The sequence below is a fragment of the Myotis myotis genome, unplaced genomic scaffold (genome assembly GCF_014108235.1).
Source record: "Myotis myotis isolate mMyoMyo1 unplaced genomic scaffold, mMyoMyo1.p scaffold_m19_p_8, whole genome shotgun sequence".
NCBI classification, from domain to species: domain Eukaryota; kingdom Metazoa; phylum Chordata; class Mammalia; order Chiroptera; family Vespertilionidae; genus Myotis; species Myotis myotis.
Genome location: NW_023416390.1, coordinates 26,004,411 through 26,019,236, shown reverse-complemented (window position 1 = coordinate 26,019,236; position 14,826 = coordinate 26,004,411). Strand labels below are relative to the sequence as shown.

Genomic DNA, 14,826 nt, shown 5'->3' with positions numbered 1-14,826 from the left:
AAAAAGATTGGCTCACACCTTTTGTCTACAACTTCTGCTTTAATGCTCAGAAAAGTAGCATAACTTTTAGCCATTGAAGTAGGGCCAGCTGAAGTTAATTCATTTATAAAGTTAAAAGCAGTGAGGCCCAGCTGGCATCGCTCAGTTGTTGAGTGTCGACCTATGAACCAGGAGGTCACAGTTTGATTCCTGGCCAGGGCACATGCTCCGGTTGTGGACTTGATCCCTGGTGTAGGGCGTGCAGAAGGTAGCTGATCAGTGGTTCTCTCTCATCATTGATGTTTCTATCTCTCTCTCCCTCTCCCTTCCTCTCTGAAATCAATGTGTGTGTGTGTGTGTGTGTGTGTGTGTGTGTGTGTGTATTTTTATTTTTTTTTTAAGAAAAGCAGTGAGAATGGCTGATAGCATTTGGAGAGGGAAAGTGGAAAATATAAGGGTTGTCCTTAATTTAGTGTCCATTTCTCTAAACTCTAGGCCAGTGATTCTCAGCCAGAAGTGATTTTGTCCCCCAGGGGACATCTGGCAATATCTGGAGACATTTGGGTTGTCACCACTGGAGGAGGTGGCACCTAGTAGGTAGAGGGTAGGGATGCTGCTCAGCATCCTATAATGCACAGGACAGTCCTTCATAAAAGGAATCATGCATCCCCAAATGTCATTAGTGCCAAGGCTGAGAAACTGGTCTAGGCTTAATTAATGTACATGCTTATCTGGTCTCTCAAACTTGAGCGAGCATCAGATTCACTTGGAGGGCTTGATAACACACAGATGGCTGGGCCCTACCCCAGAGATTGATTCAGTAAGTCTGGGGTGGAACCTAAGAGTTTGCATGTCTGCCACGTTCCCAGTGATGTTGACGTTGATACTGCTGAACCTGGAACCACTGTGAGAACCACGAGAAAGACGTGTGAATGGCCACTGTGCTTGCCTGCACCAGACCCACAGGGAGGCAAAGCTGTACACTTTATTTTTTTGTCAGCTTCTGGGATATATTTCCCTTGAGTCATTCACATGTACCCACCTATTTCCCAGTAAAACCAAACTATACATGACAGAGCTAAATACAAATAATTCCCCCAAAATGTATTCAACCAGTGCAGAATATTAAGCCTAATTCCATCATAGCTGCAGTCACTGGTCAAGTTTTGAGCAGTGAGCCCAAAGATCTTGTATCATAGAAATCTACACCTGAAACCCATATGATCCTATTAACCAATGTCACCCCAATAAACTTAATTTAAAAATTAATTAATTTAAAAAAGAAATGTTGGAAGGGTTCACTGAGAATGGCTTTGTTCTCTCTCTTGTATGCACTCAATTCTATTTTGTTGGGGTTATTAATGTCCTAAGCTCTTTTGTTTGAACTTCATTCTCCAGCTACACCTAAATTAGTATTTTAAACTTTAGTTTTATGTTGTATGCACTTTGGAACTAGATTAATTGAGCATGCTTACTTTTCAAAGTATAAAAATGATACATTTGTAGAGTTTAAACAAATTCTTGAGCCAGTAAAGTCTGACTATTTTTCTAGTCAGGAAACTGTAAAAATAAAATAGCTGCAGCATTAAATTGAAGAATTTCAACTGCAGCTGTCATTTTCCTGGTGGGGAAACAGACAATGAGACTCTGCTTTCAGAACAGAAACGAATGTGGTGAGGCAGCAGGAACCGACTCCCTCGACAGAGGCTAATTTGCCTTTTGAACTTATTTCCTGCGGAATGAACCAAAAATTTAGACGTCAGTTGGTTGAAGGATAGAATTTTTTAAAGGTAAAGCTTAATTATAAAGCAGCATAAGTAAGGCTGTAGACTGGCTGTCTTCATGTTTGAAAATAGAGTTTGGATATGAGTGTCCTTTGGGAACAAGACTGATTTGCAGAAATCTTGCAGAAGATTTTTCCTGGCCTAAGTCAAACATAGACAGACCTTGTGTTTGTTAAAATATTTTAGGATATTGCACTTAGACTGATAAACAAGATTACAGAAAACCAATTTTTTTTTTTTTAAATATATTTTACTGATTTTTCACAGAGAGGAAGGGAGAGAGATAGAAAGTTAGAAACATCGATGAGAGAGAAACATCGATCAGCTGCCTCCTGCACATCTCCCACTGGGGATGTGCCCGCAACCCAGGTACATGCCCTTGACCGGAATCGAACCTGGGACCTTTCAGTCCGCAGGCCGACGCTCTATCCACTGAGCCAAACCGGTGTCGGCAGAAAACCAATTTTTAAAACTATCCAGGTAGCATCTTTTCTGTTGTTATGCCAGCGATTTAACTTAAGTGACTTACCCCTTAGACTAGTGGTTCTCAACCTTCCTAATGCCGTGACCCTTTAATACAGTTCCTCATGTTGTGGTAACCCCCAATTTCATTGTTACAAATTGAACATAATTAAAGCATAGTGATTAATCACAAAAACAATATGTAATTATATATGTTTCCTGATGATCTTAGGCGACCCCTGTGAAAGGGTCGTTCGACCCCCAAAGGGGTTGCGACCCACAGGTTGAGAACCGCTGCCTTAGACAGTTTGAGGGGAAAGTTGTATATTTACTAACTGTTCATATGGAAACAATCTTAAATAAACAACTTGATGGTTAAGTGTTATGCTCAGAAGGAAGCCTGGGGGGCTAGGAGTTGCTAGTTTGTACAAAAAAAATAGGCTGCTAAGTGCTGTATTTATGTCATCTCCAGTGTGGAAAAGTAGACCCCTTAATTTGTGTTGTAAAGTAAAGTGAAAAAGCGAGAAGTCAGGCAGCCTGGGTGGGAATGCCCTTATTCCTCTGCTGTGAGAGTGGTCCCTCATTGTTCCATTCATTTTCTTTTTATGGCATGGTTAAAAAAAGATTCTGCATCCAGGTTGCCCGAGTTTGAATCCCATGAGACACTGGACTGGTTACGTATAGTTTTCTCATTTGCAAAATGGAGATAATAAAAGGACCTACTCATAGGGTTTTGATATACTATGTAAAGCACATGGAACAGTGCCTAGCACAGAGAAAGCACTGATGTTTTGACTATTATTATTTTCATTGCCACCTACCTTACTACTGGTGTTTCATCACAGATAAAAATTTCCCTTCCGAATAGGACAGTACCATTTTGGGGGTCACTTACAGACCTGAGTTATAACTGAGGCACGCCTTTTCATCATTTCCATATTTGTTCACTTACACGTCACCCAGTCATACTTTCCCTTGTAAAATCTTTGCCCTGATGCACTAGGGGATCCAAGACCACCACCATATGCTGGTCCTTATGGTCATGATTCACTACAGCAAAAGGACATAAAACCAAATCAGCGAGGGGAGGTATGGGTGAAGTCCGGAGGAAAACAGGCAGGAGCTTCCTCAGTCCTCACCCCTGCAGTCACACGGGAGGGGCTGCTTTCCTCCAGGATCGAGTTCTGACCGCATGGGTGAAACACTATCCCAGGAAGCTCATGAGATTCTCAGGATCCAGGGTTTAGTCAGGCTGGTCACGTAGGCACCCTCCACTAGCACCTGCTCGAACTCCAGACTTTACCAGGAAAGCGGTGTTCCGCGGTCTCCCAAATGTTAACTCCGTGAGTCAGCCAGCATACCTGTAGGAATAAGGGAGCGTGGAAGGTGGGAGTTAAAACAGGCTACTCTTCCTTTCTGCCCCAAGCGGTGCTCTTTTGGCTGGTTTAACCTTGTGTTTCAAGACTAGTGATAGAGTTGGAACTTTGTTTTCTTTGTTTTGATTGCAAGTTAAGAAACCTTGTTTCCTGGACCCGCACTGACTCGGTCCTATCTGGATGGCTCCTGCTTTTCAGATAGGGGGATGGTTTTCAGCCTTCCTGGTGGCAAAGAGCTCACAGGAAATCATTTTGTTGCTAAGAGAAAAGGTAACAGCAGGATTTGTTTCTCGAGTAAAAAGCACATTTGTCTCCAGGTAGATAACCAGCCATCTGGCTTTAGGAGAGGAGTTACTGGCTTAGGTTCTGGTGCAGATGCCACAAAAGTGGTCCCCACCGCCTTCACCCCCATAAACATCTGCGAGCAGGAAATCCACAGAACGTCCTCATTGCCATGGGCCCTCCAAGCTGCCCTATTCCTTCCCCAGACTGTGGAAGGGATGGGAATTCTAATTTTTCATCGCCAATCTAATTCTCTTTAAAAAGGGGCTAGTTTCCCTCTGCCTTTCCATTTAGATAACCGATTCAATAAAAATCTTGTGCTTCCCCTCTTTGCTGCCAAAGGAGAAAGCCTTCTTTCTGCGGCAGGAATGCAGAGGGCAGAGTTCGGGAGACTTGGCTGAAGGAAATTGCTGTTTATTTGATAAAAGCAGACTGTGCTGATGACCCTGTCTGTTCCTCTCCCTTTCAGGCTAACATCCTGATGTTATAGGATCCATCCAGGCTGCCAGAATTATACCTCTTTGTCAGACTAGGAAAAAAATGTCCTTTGCAGTAGTAGGTAACAGAAGTGTTTGGAGCTTTATCAAGATACGAAATAGTAGCAGCAGCCCTAAGAGTGACTGGAAAATACATTTTCCTCAAACTTACTATTTTTGTTCAGAGTTTAAAAGAAATCAGGCCTTGGGCTTAATTTGTAACAAATGCTCTACTCTGTTTCTCTTTTTTATTGAATAATCCCTCTATCAGTTTATAATTTAAATATGGTTAAGTTGCTTTAATTTAGCTGTTTGGAGGTGATTCGGATTTTTTTGAGAAATTTTAAAAATACCTGATTTTAGAAATGCTGATTCGTCAGGCGTGGTGGAACTTGGCCTTGTGATTTTACAGACAAACTTGTGTACTTATTGGAATCGGTCTGTTCAGGTGTGGGCACGATTTTCACCGTAATCATACTGGAAAGTAACACGTACGGAACCCAAATGTGTGTTCTTACGGAGTTATAGGTTTAAAAATGATATTGATCATCACACCCACAGATGCCTCCTGGCTTGAGAGACAGTGCTTTTCAGAAGAAAATTCATCCTTTAAATCTATCATGGCTCCCACTGTGTTTAGCTTAAGTAGATGAGGCTTTATATAGATTTGGTGATTCCCTAAAGTGCTGTATTTTTAACTTCCTTTTAGTCAGCTCTTTGAGGGAATGAAACAAAGGGGCCAGAGGAAATTTAAAGGAGCCTCTCTACCTAGTCTGACCCTCAGGCATATCTCTGAGCAGATCAAAGATTCATCTTCCTGGAATAAATACTTTATTCTTAATCAGAACTGTGGGTTTTAGTCTACTTTTCATGTATCTACTGCAGTGAGGTAAAAGAACATACAGAATTATTATCCTTAATAATAATTAAGGTAGAGAGGGTGAAAAATATTGAACAACATTTGAGTGATAACTTCATTTATGCTTTTACAGAAATTTCTTCCGTTTCTTGGGGTTCCAGTGAGCATCTGTGCAAAGTGAGGATCCTGTATTTCAATTAAAAGTGAAAGCGGAGTTGTTTGTTTACTAAGTACTTTGGAATCCTTAGCACTCAGTTAATAGCAAAGGCTATTTTTCATAATGTCAGATTCCCAAGTATTCTTAAAGGTATACTATTTTTTTTTTTTTTTTGGAACAGATGATGTTGTATCAGTTAGCTATTGCTATGTAACCAACCAGCTCTAAATTCAGTGACTTAAAACAGCAAGTATGCCCTAACTGGTTTGGCTCAGTGGATAGAACGTTGGCCTGTGGACTGAAGGGTCCTGGGTTCAATTCTGGTCAAGGGCATGCACCTTGGTTGCGGGCACATCCCCAGTAGGGGGTGTGCAGGAGGCAGCTGGTTGATGTTTCTCTCTCATCGATGTTTCTAACTATCCCTCTCCATTCCTCTCTGTAAAAAATCAATAAAATATATATTTAAAAAAACCAGCAAGTAAGATCAGTGTTCAGGAGCCTGTGGGTCACCCGGAGAGCCCGTCTAGTCACACAGCCAGGCTCACTCATGTGTGTGTCCTTTATTAATGCTCATATGAACTTTGTAAATGTATAGTTCTTTTTCTTCCTATTAAATAATGTCTTCAGACTCACTTGCCAAACCTGGAATTCCTAAATCAATCTATCGTTGTTGTTATTACTGTTACTATTATCATTATTATCACTATCAGGTGGGAAATGTGTTTCTCACTGTATTGAGCAAAATTGAAAAATTCTTGCCCAAGAGTCAGTGCTAATTTACAGTACTGGCCAAAAATTATGAGACCCCTTAGGAATGGCATTTGATATTGTTTACAGCTGTTTCTTTGCTTATCCCTACACCATAATACATTTTTAAAACATTTAAGCCTGAAATATTTAAAATAAAGAACTACAATCTAACTTTGGGATTTCATTTATCTAGAAAATGAGTGGGTCATCTCCCATGCTGAACATCGATAGGCAAGTAAGGGATGGTAGTGGTGTGTGTACATTGTAGTTATTCTATATAATAAAAGGCTAATATGCAAATTGACCGAATGGCAGAACGACTGGTCGCTATGATGCACACTGACCACCAGGGGGCAGATGCTCAATGCAGGAGCTGCCCCCTGGTGGTCAGTGCGATCCCACAGGGGGAGCGCCACTCAACCAGAAGCCGGGCTCACGGCTGGCGAGTGCAGCGGCAGTGGCGGGATATCCCCCAAGGGCTCCTGGACCGCAAGAGGACGCAGGCTGGACTGAGGGGACACCCCCCTCCCCCCCGCCGAGTGCACACATTTTCGCGCACTGGGCCTCTAGTGTATACATAACATTACATAGAGATGCCTTTCCTTGTCTACCCATGACAGATACTGCAGCTACATGTGAGTCTGTCCTTCTCTGACTAAAGGGCAAGGAGGGTGGTGGTAGAGTCCTTCACGGGGATATTAGCAGCACGGGGAAGTTGGGAAAACATGTCTGTAGGTCCTGAAAGAAATGACACATTTCCTTTCTAAGTGCCTTTTGGAAAAATATCAGACTATTGTTTTAAAATAACTTAAAAATAGAGCTTGTTACAGAATGAAGACATGGTCTTGGAATACTAAAGAAAATCTATCCACTAGAAATATGGATAGAATAAGGAGCAAGAAAAACATAAAATGAGTTTAGGTGAGTGGGTATAAAGTTGTCAACACATTAAGGAAAAGTTAAGCTGTTTTATCTGAGTAGAGAGAGCGGCTTAGATATTCATCAAGGTGGAATATATTGTGGTTTTTGTAAAAATGAAGCCATCTTATCTTGACACTTTAGTGATTATATGGTTTATTAATATCATCCTAGAGTTTTTAATAGTTTGCTCCTGTAAAATGTAGACTGTATTATTGTGTTGCTTTCAATTTTTTGAATAGGAGATTTTGCTTCCAATCTGAATAGTAATTTTTTTGTGTCTGTTGAGTCCTCTGTTGAGCTCCCTGCGAATTCATGATCCACACTTTTGGGGTTGATTTGAAGTATTTTAGAATGCGCCAGCATTCTGTTCTTTTGACACTTAAATAAATTTGTTAACTTTTTAATAAGCAGCCAAGCCTAAGCCTGTTTTTACACCCATTTATTAAACCAGTGAAACATAGTCTGCAGAAAACACAAAACGAATTCCTGTATTACTTAGTAGTAATTACACAACTTCAGTAGGTTCTTGGGAGTGCCAGAGTGTTAGGGGTTAAATTTAACATTGTTTTGCTTTAATCTTGAAAGTGGGGGATTTTAATGCATTGTTCAAGGAAGGGAAAGACTATGGCTTGAAAAACTGAAGGAAGGGAATTCCAGGTAGAAGGTGTGTATACAGAGGTAGAGCTGACTGTCAAGGTCGAGTGCCCAGTTTGGAACCTGGTTCCTAAGTAAGGTTGGTCTTCTCTCAGCCTGGATGTGATTAACAATCTTTAATGAAACACCCCAAGAGATAATTTAAGGCTTGCTAATTCCCTAGTGTGTTAGCTGGATACAGACCAAGTTGTGGTACTGATGCTTGTCCCAAGGGAATAATACTGTTTCAAAAATGCTGGGGTCTAGGCAGGTTCCACTTTGACCTTGGGCTAGTTTAAATATTCTGACGCTGCATGAAATTAAAATTTGACTTTTCTAGGTTAGATGAGTGGTTGGAGCAGACAACCTTTAAGGCTTCCAGCTCAGAGCGGACTCCTGGCTCACAGCGGGCTCCTTTATTGTCTGAATCGGCTCTTCTCTCAAGGAGACACAGGGAAGAGCATGTGCCCTCTATTGAGTCCTCTATCTCTTTGAGTCCTCTGTTGAGCTCCCTGCGAATTCATGATCCACACTTTGGGGTTGATTTGAAGGATTTTACAGTGCGCCAGCATTCTGTTCTGTAGACACTTAAATAAACCTAACAGATAGGTAACTAACAGGCTCACCCCCTTTGTGATCCTGTGTGAGTGAAGGCCAGTGAACTTGAGGCAGATGAGGTACTGTATGACGCTCTGACCTTCAAGTGCCTTGGTTGGCCTCTCCATCTCTGGAAATGGAGCAGAGTTCTTGGTCAGAGTTAATGTTTCGAGGGAAATTGGCCTTTCACTTACTGTAATTCCCTTGGCTTCATCCCCTATGTTGAACGTAAGTAATAAAATGTATCTGTAAGCATCCTATGTGAAGTGACATAGTATATAGTCAACGAAGTGTTATCTAGTGTTGGTAGTTCAGGCCTAGGGATCGTCCTTGTGAGCTTCTACTGCATTATTTTTGATGAGGGAGTCATACTACAGTAGCACCCATCCTGCGATGTGGAGAGGAAAGTTCTTTGTGGGCGAGGAGGGCTTAGAAATACAACCTGAGCTCCTCCTGTTGGGCCACTTGGGGATCATATCTCCCTGGGATGCAGGGTCTGGGTCCGTTGAACCCCTGATTTGAGGCAACCAACCCCTGATGGGCTCTGAGCACAGGGCAGTGGGATGCACAGCTCCTTGGGAGAGGCAGCTGCTAGTGGACATGCCCAAGGTGGACCAGGCAACCTGAGAGGAAGCTGCACTGTGTTGGGCATGCTGAGAACAAGGGCCAGCGTCTTCTTTAGGAAAGATTGCTTCTTAAAAAAACAAACAAGCAAAAATCGGCAACACCGTTATCACACCTAAAGAACAGTACCTTTTAAATAAGGAAATATATAGTCAGTGTTTATATTTTCAATTGTTTCATAGTGACATACGTGTATTTAACAGTTTGATTGACTCAGAATCCAGATAAGTCTGTGCATTGTGGTTGCTTGATATGCCTCTTAAACCTCTTTAATCACAGGCTGGTCTCCATCTCTTTTTCCTCCCTGGCAAATTATTTGCAGAAAAAACTGGGTCATTTATCCATAGACTTTCCTGCAATCTCGATTTTTGCTAAATGCACCCCTGTGTTAGTGTTTATTATGTTTCTCTGTATTTCCTATAAAATGGTAGTTGGATCTAGGGGTTTGGTCAGATTGCATTTTAAAATAAAGTTGTTATCATACTGCATTTATCAATTTTCTTTCACTTAACATCGTGTTGTGAATATTTTCCCATGCCATTAAGAATTTCTCATAACTTGGTTTAAATGGTTCCAAACTGGAAAGAGGCATATTATGAAAAAGTTATAATCTTTGAGGTTTGTGAAAGAAGAAAGCCAAGTAGTCATGAACAGTAACCAAGAACCCACAAGTAACAAGAGTGGTTTAAACGTTACCTCAAAGAGTGATACATTTTGAATGAACATGTTGAATTACAAACTGTAAAAATCAAAGGTCTGTTCATAACATGTTTTAGTCTGATCGCCCTCTCTCTCTCTTTTAATTTTGGATGTGAACATGGACTTTCTAGAACATCCTGTCACAATATGGGTTCCTCAAAAAAAGCCTGCCTGATTATCTTACCTTATTAAATGGTGTTTGAATGAAGAGGCTATATTTGGGATTTTTCTAGGTGTCTCATGCAAAGTATATTAGCACATGCAAACAACAGAACTAATGCAGGCGGGGTTAAGCCACTGTGGGTGTTTCTGGTAAGGAGGTTGGGGGACATAGCTTGGCCTCAGGAGCAGTCAGCGTGATGGATTTTCTACCTCGACTCTTCAGCTCTTTCCTGCTTCTCTCTATAAGTCTTTCTCTTTTTTTGATGTACACAATCCTCCAGTCCCAGTTGCAAAACATATGACCACAAACAGCCATTTCAACTACTGGAGACACGCTGATCTTTTCTCTTCTGGTTTCCGATTTCCCAGGGAAGGAACCGATTTATCCACCTGGGATTAGATGCCCATTTCTGGTCTAACCCGTTGTGATTAGGGGTGGGATGTAAAGAAAAATTCTGAGCCATTCAGCTTGGCAAAGGTTCTGTTGTGACCAAGGTGTGCTGTACCAATGCCTGCTCCTACAGGAAGGCCAGATCCAGTTCACATACCAAGCAGCGTCATGCCCACCGTGCTGCTGAGTCATCTGATTTATCATCTGATTTATGTTGATGACTGAAGGTCAATATCTAGTCTTTGTTTTCTTTCATTACAGCCTAATCCTATGCAGTAGTCTGCACAGCTCCTCAGTGTGGTTGGACAAGTTCTGACAAAGGCAGGCACCCATGTAACCATCTCCCCACAGCTTGCCATTCATCATCCTAGCAAGTTCCCTTGTATTCCTTTGCATTCTGTCCTCCCCAGGAGCAAACATTGTATCCTCATGGACCAGTCTTACTTGTCTTGAACTTCAATCCGAATGGACACACACAGTGTCAACTTTATCTTAATGTATTTTAGTTCAAGGTTGTGAACATTGATCCAGTGCTGGCTGGGTGCCGGGATCTGTGTTGCTGTTAAGGATGCAGGGATGATTGTGGCAGCGCTGACAGCAAGGGACATAAGACAGGAGTCGTGCAGAGACAGAGCATGGCTGTGCTGGGGGGGCAGCGGGAGGCTCGGGTTCAGGAGAGGAAGAGGCCCAGAGCTGTGAGGCGGTTCTGTGAAGGGACGAGCCAGGGTGCCAGGGTCACAGCATTCCCTGTTGTTCTTGAGGCGATAAGCTGGAATATTTAACTTTGGCGATTTGTCATTTTCCTGCCTTATGCACCGGATTTCCTGGTCTTCCTGTGTGTTCTCTGATGAAAGCGGGGCCCCGAGGCCTGGGGTAGAATGGCTTCCTCCCAGGGATGGAGACTGGGAGTTCCGCTGAGCCAGCCAGGCCTGGCCTCTGCTTTGTACACACATCTCCTGCTTCTCCAGGAATGTCCCCTTCCACACAGATCTACGGCTCCCCTCACTGGCTCAGGTGTCAGGCGACCAAGTTCACACTCAGTTTTATCAAGAAAAGCAAGTGAATGCTTAGTTTTCTTTATATGTTGATCACTATATATCATGAGCATTTTACATACGTTACAGTTATTTCAAACCTGACTCCTAATTACTACATAACTTACCACATATGGTCATACTATATGCAACCATATTTAATATGTATATATGTAGTTATGTACTTTATGTAGAAATGTACTATATACTGGGTGAGTGTGTGTGTGTGTGTGTGTGTGTGTGTGTGTGTGTACAGGAGTGGGCAAAAGTAGGTTTACAGTTGTTCATATGGAAAAAGACAAGCAGGTTCTGATTAATACAATAACTATTAACTCTGTTTGCATACTTATAATGGTAAACCTACCTTTGCCTACCGCTGTATGTGTTCAAGGTCAGCTGGGACATAGTATTAAAAATAAGTAAGTTTTACAGGAGCATAAAGAAGATAAAATTACTATGTGCTTTTTTTTCCTCCACAGAACCATCCGAGTATGGCTGAAGAGAGACAGCGGCCAGTACTGGCCCAGCATTTACCACACAATGGCCTGTAAGTAGGGAGCTGTTTCACGCAGTGAACATGTCTCTAATGTCTGTGGTGATTTAAATTTCAAAATGTCTATTAAAAAGTGCTGCTAGATTTCAGAACGAGTTTCCCGGTTGCCTAACCCCTCCCACTGGAGGTGCCTAACTGCAGGAAGACTGCTTTTCTTTTGCAGGAAGTTGGGTCTACTGGCTTAACTGAAGCAACCTTGAGCAAAACTGGAGGGGGTGGAGGGAGGACATGCCCCTCCCAACCCCACCCCCAGTTTTCCTTAATTTTGCCAACTTAAACTAGTAGTGACTTAGTACTTAGTAATAGCTGATACTGACGTTCTGTGCCCTCATAACCAGCCTTGTGCCCAACCTTTTCACAAACCTCTGGGTTCCAATGGGAGATTGGGCCCAAAGTACTACACATTCTAAAAAGAAAATTTTCTCAGTAGCTAAATGTGTTCTAAAAATAAATCTAGATCAGTCTTTTGCATTGAGGTTTTTAGTTCTAGCCCGTCATGCAGATCTGAGCCGCATCACCATCCTCTGCCACTTCCTTTCTCCATCCTTTCTGCAAAAGAGAGCCCTGTGCAGGACGCCTGGACCCCACCAGGCCCAGCTGGGGTGGAGCCCTGCTGTCCCAAATGGCCACACAGAAGCATCCAGAGCTGCTCATTTCCTTGTGGCTTGGTCCTGAATAAGGGATTTTCCTCAGTTAAGTGTTCCCAGATTTAGAGGCCCCCCTGGGGAAAAAAGAAAGGCTGTGGGGCATGCTTAATGTTTTTACTTCTGAAGACCATTATGAAGTTCTCCTAAAAGACCTCTTGCCAGTTGTTCCGGACACTGGTGACAACTTTCTTAAGAGTTGTGGCAGAGGCAGTGGAGTTGTACACACAGAGTAGCCAGTTATTCAGCACATTCCCACGGTCTGCGTGAGCCACCCTCCCAGGCACCTGCACTTTTATTCCCGTGAACATGCATTGTCCAGGCCCTGTGGTCAGTTACTACAAAACACGAGTGGTTTGTCAGGATTTTCATTTGTTCTGTCTTCCACTTGCAGCTTGGGCAGCCTCCTTAGCTCCCCTGTCTTGGTAATCATTCAGTGAAAATGAAGTAGACTTTTTGGACTACTGCTATAGAGATAACTATGTAAAAGGCACCATAAAGCTTTATAATACAGAGTGCACTAGAAGAAAACCCAATCATATTGATTGGAGCGAGCAGTAGTATCTCCTGTTTCCGTATGCCGTGGATGCATAACCTTGGTCACTCTTCTGAAATATGAAGGACCAGTGTCTTAATAAAGGTGCTCATGGGGCCATTTGATAAATTTACTTTGGGAGTTTGTTTGGAGCAGGGGTCAGAGGTGGGTGGGACATCCTGGGCCTCTGAGCCCACCGTCTACCCAACCAAAAAGGGTTCCTTTTAGACTTCCAGTGGCAGCAGAAGTGAGTACTCTTCCGTGGCTCTTAGGTCCTGGGCACGAGGCTTTGGCCATCCCTTGCCAACTTGGCTTAATGGTACCTTCTGGAAGTAGCTCTCAGAACACTGTGGCTGCAGAGACCAGTAAAAACTGGGGCGAACAGGCCCAGCATCTCTGCTGTTGGTGGCTGACCCCTGCATGTTTATACCTACACATATTTGGCTTGTTGCTTCTGGAAGCTTCTTTATTGCATCCATCTGGAGATGTGTGTGCTGATAAAACTGCAGGAACATTGCCAGAAGAAAACAATGAATGAATTATGAGAAATAATTGCTTGTCTATTTTAGGATGACTTTCATTTTAAAAATAAATTCAAAATATGAGAAGAAAAGTGCCATGTTGGCTCTTAAAACTATCTGTAGATTACCCAATTTAGGACATTTTAGTGGTCAGCCACCAATTAAGACTTTTTCCTATGACCTGACTGTGATCAGCAAGCCGGACCTTAGCATATTGCTCTGTGTGGTCCGATTATGTTTCAGAATGTTTCTTCCCATAACAAAGATAACTTTCAGAATCTGCTTTAGCTGAAGAGAAATGGTAACTCTTAGTTCCTGAATCTACTGTGTGCCTCATGCCTTTGTAAAAAATAATGTCACTTTATGAAATCATCATAGCAACTTGGGAAGGTAGATGATATTTTCACCATTAGTAGATGAGGAAACTGAGGCCAGAGGGGTTACTGGGTTGCTTGTGGTTGGAATTCCAATCCATGCCTGTCTGACTCCAAAACTATGCTCCCCACCACAGGTATGGGGTGTGTCCATGAGCTTTTCCTGAAGGGCCAGACAGTAAATATTTAGACTTTACGGGCCAAACAATCTCCATGGCAACTTTTCAACCTTCTGCCCTTGGAACATGAAAGTGGCCATAAACAATGCTAAAAGGAGGAGCCTGGCCGTGTTTCAGAAAAACAAAGAAACAAAAACTTTATTTACAGAACTAGACTTGAAGCATATGATTTGGGATGGCAGTGATGCCTTTTTAAAAGGCCACAGGTATTTTGTTTGTTTAAGGTATTTTGTTTGATTATAAAAAGGTATTTTGTTTGTTTATAAAACTATGTCAGTATCCAAAGTTTTTTTTAAAAAAAATTGTACTGCTTATCTCACTAGAAGCTTGTCTTCTAGGGTAAAGAGCCAGGACATCTTTATATACAAAACAAATAAACTAGGAAAGCTTTCTGTTTAAACTTAAGAATTCTATAGCCTCATAAAATAACTCAGCCCATTGTAATTTTTGCACAGAGGAGGGTTCTTACATATTTACGAGCAGTTTGTTAGAGGGTTAGACATAAAAAGAATTGAAAGGAAGTTTTAAAGCATTAATATTTAGTACCAACTGAAAAGTAAGTAAAAATAATGACAATGAATCTTTGAAATGATCAAAGTATGATTTGATTTGTCGGTGATAATTTTATGCGTGGTTATTAAAGAGCACTGTGTATGAAGATACACATATCTTTGTGGTTACAATTCTTAAACATGATTGTTCTTTGCAGTTTCAACAGCAGCATGGGGCTAAGGGGGTACAGGCTTCTTGCCACTTCTCATTGTTCTGTTTACAGGCAAAGGCAGTACCTGCCTTTCAGCTAGATGGTTCTTTGCTGCTCAGTTTCTTTCTATA

General features: G+C 42.1%; 1 protein-coding gene across 1 annotated transcript in view; it reads left to right on the top strand.

Moving 5' to 3' along the window:
• Positions 1-14,826, top strand: part of WDFY1 (WD repeat and FYVE domain containing 1) — a 40,125-nt gene that overhangs the window by 3,804 nt on the left and 21,495 nt on the right. Inside the window, exon 2 of the mRNA XM_036319156.1 lies at positions 11,666-11,733. Coding sequence (XP_036175049.1) covers positions 11,666-11,733 — 68 coding nt within the window. The remainder of the gene's footprint in view (positions 1-11,665; positions 11,734-14,826) is intronic.